Source organism: Tauraco erythrolophus, chromosome 5, assembly GCF_009769465.1.
Source record: "Tauraco erythrolophus isolate bTauEry1 chromosome 5, bTauEry1.pri, whole genome shotgun sequence".
Lineage (NCBI taxonomy): Eukaryota > Metazoa > Chordata > Aves > Musophagiformes > Musophagidae > Tauraco > Tauraco erythrolophus.
Genome location: NC_141469.1, coordinates 33,824,496 through 33,835,275, shown reverse-complemented (window position 1 = coordinate 33,835,275; position 10,780 = coordinate 33,824,496). Strand labels below are relative to the sequence as shown.

General features: G+C 44.0%; 1 protein-coding gene across 1 annotated transcript in view; it reads left to right on the top strand.

Moving 5' to 3' along the window:
* Window positions 1-334: 334 nt before the first annotated feature.
* TBC1D14 (TBC1 domain family member 14) overlaps window positions 335-10,780 on the top strand; it is a 77,573-nt gene continuing 67,127 nt past the window's right edge. Inside the window, 2 exon segments of the mRNA XM_086611733.1 lie at window positions 335-390; window positions 6,282-7,017. Of these exon segments, the coding sequence (XP_086467859.1) occupies window positions 348-390; window positions 6,282-7,017 (779 nt within the window). The 5' untranslated portion in view covers window positions 335-347.

The following is a 10,780-nucleotide window of genomic DNA, read 5'->3' as shown; positions in this document are numbered from 1 at the left end:
CGGGCGGCGCTTCTCACCGCCGCGCTGAGGAGGGGGGGCGGCGGCGGCAGGAGACCGAGCTGTGGGTACTGGAGCGTCCCGGGAGGAGCGCGGCACCTGTCCCGCCGGCAGTCCGCCGCTGTGCCCGCAGCCAGGTGTGCGCCGGCCCGCGCCGGCCCCCCGTGGGGGCGGGCGCCATGGGAGGCCCTGCGCCGCGCGGAGAGGGCGCCCGGCGGGCGGGGGCTGCGCCACCTCACCTTCGCTGAGCCCGCCGCTCCTCCGCGGGGACCGGAGGGCGGCATGGACAGCCCGCAGCAGCCGCCAGCCGCCTCCTAGTCCCGCAGCGGCGGCTGTGGGGCGGGTTGGGCATGGCCCAGCACGAGGAGAGCGACGGAGGGCAGCGCTACCCCGGTGAGGCGTCAAAGTTTTTGCGTGGCTCTTCCTCCTCGGGCGGCGGACCCGGCCGGGCCGCGGCTGGGGGACGTGCCGGGGCTCAGCCCGCGCTTGGGGCCGGGGGGTGTTCGGTGGCACCTGTTGGGGCGAGGGGCAGAGCGCGGGGGGTCGAGCGGGCGGCTCCCCGGCCGGGCCGGGCCGGGCGGGCGCTGCCGCCACCTGCGCGCCGGGCGGGAGCAGCCCCCGGCGGTGAGAGGCTCGCCTGGGGCCGGCCGGGCTCGGCTCTGCTCGGTGGGCGGCTGCTGGCGTTGCTGCCCGGCCGTGACCACCTTAAAAAGTTAAGAGGAGCAGCTCGGTGCTGCCGGAGTCTGCACTGAGTGGTTTAAAGACCGCAGAGGAGGGTGAGCGTTGCTTCCTCAGGGCTTTGGGGGAAGGCATTGGTTGGGTTTTTTGGGGGAGTTATTTTTAAATGAAGGCCACCAGCTAGAAAAACCTTCGCAGTGTCGGGTCAGCCTCAAAGCCTGTGAAAAGGAAGCAACTTTCATCTCTTTCGCTGCCTCTCTTTCCAGTCGAAGTCTCCGAGGCAATTCCCAGGGACCAAACAAGCCTGTAACTAACATTAGCTGAAGTTCTTAAGATGCTACTGCTCATTTAATGTGGCTTTAGATTTTTCAGTAATGTTGGTGCGGGGAGGAAAAAAGCCCTGTGAACTGCTGCTGGAGCAGAGGCTTTGCAACACTGTGACTCATTTATATTGCCTGCCTGACGTAGCAAAAAAGTGGAAAAGCGGTGAATCGTTTACTTACGATCACTCTCCAAGTGTTCTGCTCGTAAGTCTGGTTTGTAAAGCTCACACTGTGTCAAGGACGCCGGCTAGGAGTTAGATAAAAGACTTCATAAATAAATAAAAAATACATCTCATTTCTTTTTGCCATTAAAATGTTGGCAGTGCTTACATGTCTCATGTTTTGTCAAAAGCTAGGCTGTTTTGTAGGCTTAGGAATTCTTCACTGTTGGCAGCGTGGTGGCTGCTAGAACGTGAACATAAACAATCTGAAGCAAGAAATGATTAGTAAACAAAACTGGTTTTGATGCTCTTGTGCACTGAGGTCACCTGCAGTTGCATTTTATAGCAGCAATGTGTTTCTTGGTACAATTCAATAAAAATATTGTCAAGTGCATGGAGAGTTTAAACAGCCCACTGTTTTTTTGAATTTGTTTTCCTTTTAAGAAGAAAAAAAATAATTGCAACTTTGTAAATGAGGCAATTCCTTACTCTTAAAAACTATTTTTAAAAAAAATGCAGACAGAGATAAGTGTTGGAAGAGACCAGGGAATAAATTTGAAATCTTAACTCTTTGAGAACTGAGAAGTGTACATAAACCATTCTTCTCGTTCCTGTGAGGCAAGAATGTATAAGATGTCTCACTCTTCCTTCTAAGCAAGTTTATTGCCTAAATTGCATTGCAAGTTACAGCAAACTTGGAATAACGTGGCTTGAGTTGACATCTGCCTGATTTTTATTTTACTCTAATGTAACTTTCTGTAAATTTTACACTAAAATGGGTTAAGCCATTTTATTCTAGACCTTAGAAATTATAAATAAATATGACTTGTTCCCTCTGTGTGGTTGGGTGATACGTAAAGTCAAATCCTATTTTAAAGCCTCTAGTTATTGTCAGAGCCTTCTTGCATGCCGTGATCAGAATCTGAGGAACGTGAGGATGCGTGGACAGCCGTACTGGGCCAGACCAAAATTCCACCTGCCAAACAGAAGAATTTACCTAGGAGAGGGCCCGAAAGCAAGACTAATGTACATTATTTCCCTGAAGTTCTGACACTTGTAGTTCAGGCACTTTCTGAGTTTCTTTTTGTGTAGGAATCCTGAGATTTTTTTTTCCTTCTCTGAGCTTACATGTAAGTTTCTAGCATCCTCTGTGTACTGTGGCAAGGAGTTACGCAGTTCAGCTACCTTTTGCATGAGTAGCTGTGTCCTGATGTTAACTTTGAACCTGGCTACAAAACTATCTTTATTTGGTGCCCCTTAGCGTTTATGTTGGAAGCGTTAATGAGAAAATAACACCTTCCTTCCCTCTCCTTGCCGCTTGTGACCTCTACTGTACTTTTCCATCTCTCTTTCCCTTGCTGTCTCTCTTCTGGGATATTCACACTTACGAAGTTGTGGTCCCTATAAGAGGTAGGATATTTACAAATAACAATTTTATTTAAATATATTATAACCTACATAGAACATGGAGCTGTTGCAGTGAGTCCACAGGAGGGCCATGAAGATGATCCGAGGGGCTGGAGCACCTCTGCTATGAAGACAGGCTGAGAGAGTTGGGGCTGTTCAGCCTGGAGAAGAGAAGGCTCCGGGGTGATCTTATTGCAGCCTTCCAGTACCTAAAGGGGGCCTACAGGAAAGCTGGAGAGGGACTTTTTCCAAGGGCATGTAGTGATAGGACAAGGGGCAATGGATTTAAACTGAAGGAGGGGAGATTTCAATTAGATCCAAGAAAGAAATTCTTTACAATGAGGGTGGTGAGGCAGTGGAACAGGTTGCCCAGAGAAGTTGTGGATGCCCCATCCCTGGAAGTGTTCAAGGCCAGGTTGGATGAGGCTTTGGGCAACCTGGTGTAGTGGAGGGTTTCCCTGCCCCTGGCACGGGGTTTGAAACTAGATGATCTTTGAGGTCCCTTCCAACCCTAACCGTTGTATGATTAGAAATGTTGTGCAGACAAAACTTATTCTTTCTCAATAGTTTATTATGCTGTCAATACTTTAATGTTATTGTAACATTATAATCATAATAAACATAATGTTATATTATTAAATGATTTATGGACAGAAGCTAGTATTAGAGCACGTGACACACAGAATGTTTGACATCGGTTGTCAGATTTTGCACTTACCAGTGAGGCAGCTGAAATAAGGAGTATAAATATCGCTTTGCTGCATCCTTAAAAACAATCCTACAACAACCTGATGAATCAAGGAGTTCTCCTGTATGTTTTTGACAACGGATTACATCTCAAATTTTCATTTAAAGCCCTTGATGGGTATGCTTCAAAGCTTCCCACAGTTTCACTGAACTATGTAAAACCTTTGTAGCTTGTTATTGCATAATTAGCTCCAGAAAGCTATAGCTGTTATGTGCTTCTGCCTTTGCTGGCTGCCCGTTTAAAGGATCTCTTCCTGTTAGATTTATTGCTTAAAAAAAAAAAAAAGGCAAGCCAAGTTAAAATAACTTCAGTACCCCATGTGGAAATTTAGTTTCACTTTTCTTTGAATTCTCTTGCTTACAGAATTGTTTGGCCTCTTGGGCTGCTATATTTAAGGGCTCTTCTAAGGCCTCCTGAATGTTTACCATTCATAAGCTTGGTTGAGAAGGGTCATGCAATTAAACTAAGTACTGGCTGCTACTTGAGAAAATCATTGAGCAGAATCGAAGGCAGTCACTGGAGGAATTTGTTATGGGAACATGCTTGTGCTGTTTGTCCAAATCTCAGAGTTGTTCCTGGCTGTTTACATTTCTGTACTTTTGTTTTCTAGATGCGTTAATAAATATGAATTGTGATAAGGCAAACACCTGCACCCTTGCTTATGCCTTTCCATATTGTGTGTGTGTGTGTATGCTTTAGGGAAACGTTGGGGCTGGGTGGACTGTTGATTTAAAGAGCGATACAATGTGTATGAAAGGGTGAGCAAGCATGGGGAAGAGAAGGCAGTCAGACTTGCGTTAGAAAAATAAGTAAATCCGAGCAAGAAGGTCTGAGAGCAGATCCAAACATATGCATCAGTACTGATATCTGGCACTCCACGTCATGTCCTGTTTGTACACTTTGACTATCACAGCCGACTTCATGAGGTAGAGTAGTTTGTTGCCTGTATTCAAGGATTGTTGTTTAGGGTTTGTCGTTTGGTTCCTTGCTGGCCCTTGCAATTTTAGTGTAGTGAACAGAGAGGTTCGCAATGTACGCAGCTGGTATGGTAGCTGTCTGAAGACATCGCTTCTTTAAATTGTAGGGGATGTAAACTTTTCAAACCATTGTAATGTGAAAAAAGGAAAGTTACTATAGCAACTCTATAAGAAAAGTGTACATCTTCATAAGCTTTTTAGTCAAAACAATAAATTTGAAACCTTGCTTGTCCAAAGGGTTAGATAATTTATGCATTCATTGATTTGGATGGTTATTACATGGTTGGCTGTTTAAGTTCTGAAAAGGTCTAAAAGATGAAATAGCCAGGGTTGTTTCTACTTGGCTTTTACCTACCCTTAGGATTGAACTGGAGTGTCAGATGAGCATTTGCCTAGTAAGCTAAAGAGTTGATATAGCATACAAAGTAAGTTTGGATTCATGAACTTTTCATGTGACTAAAAGCTTGTGGAAAAAATCATTTCAGTTTGGACCAGTGGAATGTGTTTGAAATGTGTTTTCTGTCACTCAGTGCCTGTCAGTATCACAAAGCCAAACTATTGATGGGCTCAGATCTAAGAACGGACAGTGCTTCCAACTCCGGTGTTTGGCAGGGTTTCGGTGCCATTAGCCAGTGGTTTGGAACTGCTGGGAGGAACCACTTTTCCCAGATGAGATGTGTGGGGTTTGTTTTGGTTTAGGGTTTGGGTGGGGGAAGGGAGTGTGAGGTGTGGGTGGTTTTTTCTTTTTTAAAGAAGTGGAACAGAGGGAGGACGTCCTAGAGGATAACTGGCACCTTTAATTAAGTGCTACACTTGAGAGAGGAGACCAGGCTTGAGGAACTGGAGAAAAATCTGTCTAGAAAGCAAGCTGTTTGCAAGCTGGGAGGAATATTCTTCATTCCTTCGCACTCGGTACAGGGTGTTTCAGAGTGAAGAAGACGAAGCAATATGTACACGGTTGTTCTGCCAACTGCTGCATAGTAATTACATTGCAAACTTCAGCAGAGCTGTAGATAATTTATTCATTCATATAGAAGGAGAAGACGTATGTAATGTTACAGTAATAATTATGTAGTGTTTTAAAGGGTCAGTAGCAGTTCTGGGAGCCAGGGCAACAGTCCTGGTGACGTTCCAGGTTTATGAAAGGCTGCAGTTGCCCACGACGACAGTGCATGTAACATACATGACTGCCCTGTCTTTGAGTGTCACTCAGATTTAAACTGGAAGTGGGGCACTGACTGGATGAACTACCCTGTTGGCAGCCCCTGAGGAGGCAGTGTGAATATATATTGCAAGTATGAAAGATAGTGATCCCTGAGTGCAGTAAATGCGATATATTTGCAAGTGTCGGTTTTACTGTATGTGCACTGATGAAGTGCATCATGTGTATTGTCAAAACATTGACTACATGGATAGTTTTATAGCTCTGCAGAGTTTGCAACTCTTAGTGCAAAACTGATGTATTATGCATTCTGTTTCAGTGACAAATTTATTATCAGTTTTATGGTTTCCAGAGGAATGCTAAGAAATTCTGTTTAAATGAGCACTTCAGAGTTTTGATCTAAGTGTATGGAAACAAGTTTTGTAGTCCCCCAACATCAGTAAATATGCATTAATGACTGTATAAAAATAAATTTCAAATATTTGTCTTAATATTGACATTGAAACATTAAAGTACTGCAGTTTTTATGGTCTGTAATTTCACTCTCAGGAGATGTGTATGAAGCAAACACTGGCACCCAAACTGCTTATGAAAAGCTTTTCATGCTTGATGTTTTGTAGAAGCCAAATTTAAGTTTCTATTGTCCTGCTTGTTGAAGCAGGGGGAAGTGATAGTAACCACGTGCAAGAGAAGATGAATAACTTTTAATTAAAAGCCTAAATTATGGCAGGACTGAGTGTATTTAAAAAAACCCCTAACAAACAGCTAAGAACAAACCACAACCTTCCTGCAAACTCGTAATCTTGTCTTTTCTTTCTTTTTAACCAGTTACTAGTTGGGCCAAGACAACTGATGTAAATTTACCCAACTCTTTAAATGGTTTGAGCTTCATGGGAATCCTGGACGCAAGAGTGGGCAGCAGCATCGAGGGCCTTCAAAACTTGAACTCTGGGACCCCAAGATCTCTCTCGTTGCCTGAGTATGGGCCTGGTGAGCTGTCCAGTGCTTTAGAAGATTGTCATAGCCTTAAATCAGTGGATTCTGGTATTCCGACTCTAGAAATAGGAAACCCAGAGCCTGTTCGCTGCAGCGTGTTACACGTGAAGAGAAAGCAGTCAGAACCTGAAATTGTGCCTGACAGGGCTTTTCAGAGTGCGTGCACACTGCCGTCTTACGTGCCTCCACAGTCTCTGACTTCAGAACACGACCATGCGGTGCGAAAATCCTCTACTTTCCCAAGAACTGGGTATGACACCCTCAAACTTTATAGTCCAACTTCAAAAACCCTGAATCGAAGTGATGATATCTCTGTCTGTAGTGTTTCTAGTCTCAGCACAGAACTGTCAACAACTTTATCTGTTAGCAATGAAGACATTTTGGACTTTGTGGTCACAAGCAGTTCAAGTGCAATTGTGACTCTTGAGACTGATGAGACACACTTCTCGGATGTTATCCTAAATTCCACTAAAGAGACCAGTGATCAGAGCCAGCAGGAGAGTTGTCAAGAGGCAGATGTGGACAGTAAACGAAAAATATTGGGACCTTTTACGAACTTCTTTGCCAGGTAATGTTTCTGTGAAATATATTTGTATTTTAACAGTGAGATTAAGTAAGCTCGTAGGAGACAGATCTTGTGTGATATTTGACTTTGAAAGAGGTAGTAGCATGCTATTTTAGTTTCAGTTGGTATTAACAACATATTTTTTTCTGTTTGAGTAAGTTAGAAAATATTGCTAGAGACTAAGGCTCTGAAGCCTACTCTGTATTGTCTTAGTGATAAATGGAAGCATCTTAAGTCGTCTTAAAAGAGTCCTGTTACATTAAAGGAGTTCTGAACAAGGTTTTTTTTCCTGTGAACAAGGATTTTCTTCCTGGCTTCTCCAGTGATGCCTTTTGTGATTTTGGCCAAGGTCCTTAATCTCATGTCCCATAAATAGGTAAATATAGGTAGGATCCATACCTATATTGAAGAGCTTTGACATCTAAGTATTAGTAAGTGATCTAGTAGTGATAAAATATTTTATTGATGAGCGTAACCGTATGAAGCTTAAAATACAAATATTTGCCAAACAACTCTTGACTAGTATGATTTTTTTCCAAGTCTCAGTTGTAGTTTTGTTAGTACCTTTTTTCCTTCATTTTTGCATGGAATGAGAACATCTGTTGTTTTGTCAGTCAGTTGTTGAAATGAAGCATTGGCCACTCAAAGCAGTTACATGACGTCATCTAAACCTGGCCCTTGTGTGAACGGTAAGGTATTCTAAACGCAGATACCCAGTGAAAGTGGTGAATGAGGAAAAAGATTACTGTACTTCTTGAGGTTAAGGCCTTCACAGTGTCTCATACTTTTAGGATGTAATGTCTGAAGTATGATTTATTTTGAAGAAATGGTTCCAGAAATGAACATAGACATCAAGCAGAATAGGCTGTATCTAACCTGTTTTGAACATGTGATTGCTTCAGTTAATCCCTTTTTCCCCATGTAAACTTTTTTTTTGCATGAGATGAATAAGCTGATATGAATAGGCTGATAAAATACTTGGAGAGTTGGCAAACATCATTCTTTGAAAGGCTGCCTTCTTTGCAAAGCTTAAGAGAATCAGTTTCTTTAGATGTACTGAACTGGCTGAAGCCTTAATTGATTTTTATTGTTAGGTTAGAATACTGTGCAGCAGAACTCTAGTTGTGTCTAAAGTGCTGAAGCTTTTGTGGACCTCTGTTTGTTGCCATGGAACCAGACTTAATTCTGAAGCAGGCGGCCTCTCAGCACTTCAAAATGTGAATTTTTGTGACACGTTCTGGTAGCACAACTGCTGACTCAGACAAATGCTGTCCTTCAGCCTGGAGGGAGCACAGTGGAACAGGTGTATTTGGACCCTGCTCAAAGTAGGATGTTTAACTGCTTCTCAGTTTTTCTCATCCAGCAGAATAAAGCCATCTTTCCAAATTCTGTTTTAGTGTAGTCTCTAGAGGTTTTGCCAGCATTGCAGAAATGGTGGTACTCAGTAGACTGACCTTGTTAACCTGAATCTTTTCAGGTACATTGAATTTCAGAGAACAAAGGCTGCACTTACTACCTTTTAAATGAGGAACAGGTAGTCTTGGTCACCATGTGATGTCATCGTGAGAATATGAGAATTAAGTTGAAACAAGGTGCTCAGCTTTGAAGTTCTTGGTGCTCTGTCTGTAACCTGCCCTTTAATATCCTTCTCTTTAACATGCACTTTCTGCTCTCTTCTGAAAACAAGAGTTGCTTACTTTTTATACTTGCACAGCACACACCTGTATTTTCTGCATCCATTCTCTTATGTTGTGCGACCTGGTGGTGAGTTTCACAAGTATTGAGCAAGCAGGGAGATTCTGAGGGGCCTTCCGTTCCACAGGAAATACTGTCTGTATTTATGCTGTCAACATTGTTAAGGATCAAAACATGCTGTTGCTAGTTTCTGTTGATGTTTGCAATCTGCTGTCCATGGGGTTGTAATTGCTTCCTCCAATGATGCCATACAGTCCCTGTTCCCTGGGGTTCCTATGGGCTCCTTGGATTCCCAGGGCTTAAACAAGTACTTCGGTAAATACGCTTGGGCCCAGCAGTGTTTCGTTTGAAGGTAGCTAACTCGTAGGGTCCTTCCTATTTAGCTCACCCTACGCTATGTGCCAGGGTTTGTGTTCAGTGTTAGGTGAGGAGTAAGCGTTTGGAATAGTATCTTTGAAGACCAGCTTGCTGAGAAGGGAGCTGCTTAAAGCAGTTTGTAAAAAGTGCCCTGGTGGTAGATATAAACAAAGTCCCAGAGAGGAGCATGTTCTTAGCACTTCAATTTGTACTGAAAGGAGTTTCACTCAAGAATCAAGAGTCTTGCAGGTGAAGCGCATAAGCCTTCCCTTTTGAAAGCCAAGGATGAACTACGGCAGGAGAAAGCCAGCTTGCTTTGGCTTTGGTCAGTGGCTGGCACGCTTGTGTACAGCATGGAAGAGCAACCACCTGAGTGGTTTGTACATGGCCTTTCTGCCTTCTAGCAGCCTGATGGTCGTGGGGCGAGGCTGCAGTGCAGGGGCTCTCAGCCTTCATCTGCAGGTTTAGCTCTTGGAGGGCTCCTCTGGGTAACGGGATACAGGTTTGAAGCACTGAGAGCGAGGACGAATCAGCTTAGTTTTTGCTCAAGTTGCTGACATTTGGTAAAAGGAGAAAGCTTGGTTCTTGAAACAGCAACTGTGCTTGTGCTGAACCCACCCCGTCTGTCATCCGAGAATGTGTTAGTTTCTCTGAACTTGTCAAGACCGAGTTTGCTCTGGTTACGTCAGTTAGGATTTGCGGCTGCCTGTAGACACAATGCTGACAAAAATTAGGTGCCTCTGGTATTTGGTCACACGCGCCTAAAGCTGCTTACATATCTATTAAGGGTAAATCTTCTATAGTATCAAGAAGATGCTTAGAGAGGAGCACCTGCTTTGGAATGTAAAATAATTTCTTAGCATCCTGTAACTTTATTTTTCCTTGTGAGACCATATGCATGTGTGCACGTGCACTGTGCATGAGGTTGTGTGTTCCGTATCAGTTGTGGCAATATCTGTGGGGTGTTACGAAGTGCTGGTGTTGGCTTGGGGCTGCAGTTGAAAATTGAGTTACAGAGAGGATCGAAGAGAGGAGAGCGCCGTTGGCCCATTACCTGTCAGTCTCAGCACCTTCAAGGGTGCTTGGGAATGGAGTGCTCCTGCGCTGCCTTCTTGAGCACTTATGGTGAAGAAAGTTTCCTGGATTGCTCCTCTGCTCAGTTGCTGTCTCTTCAGCATTTTGAGACTCTGAAAGGTCTGGTTGTTTCGTCAGGTTGTTACATGCCTCTTTGGGTGTGGCAGGAAGATCCAAAGTGAGAAAGAGAGGCCACTTTCCTGCTTCTTTACACATAACTTTCCTCTTGAAAGAGCTTAAGGCATCACAGGTACAGTGCTAGGTGGAGTACTAGTGCTCCCATTAGGCTTCAGGTTAGCACATTAAAATGGATTATTGCTTCTGAAAGCAGCTGTAAGGCTGACTGCTGATAAAGAAACCTGACATGTTGGTGGTTTCCAGGCGTCAGGCTCTAAAAGGCTGGAGGCCGTTCACATAAGGCATGCGTTTGCATTAATTTCCTTTGTTTGAATATATGCAGGAACTTGGTTTGAGAAATAGTGTGAGCAAATAATTGTCTGGGAGACTGAATCGGTGGCTTGTCCCTTTGCCCTTATGACCCAGAGTAGCACAGGTTAATGAGTTTTACCTTTGGACTTTGCTTCTGCTCAGTACTGCTGAAACACAGACTTTTTAAATGCTCAGGTTTTAAACAGCTTTG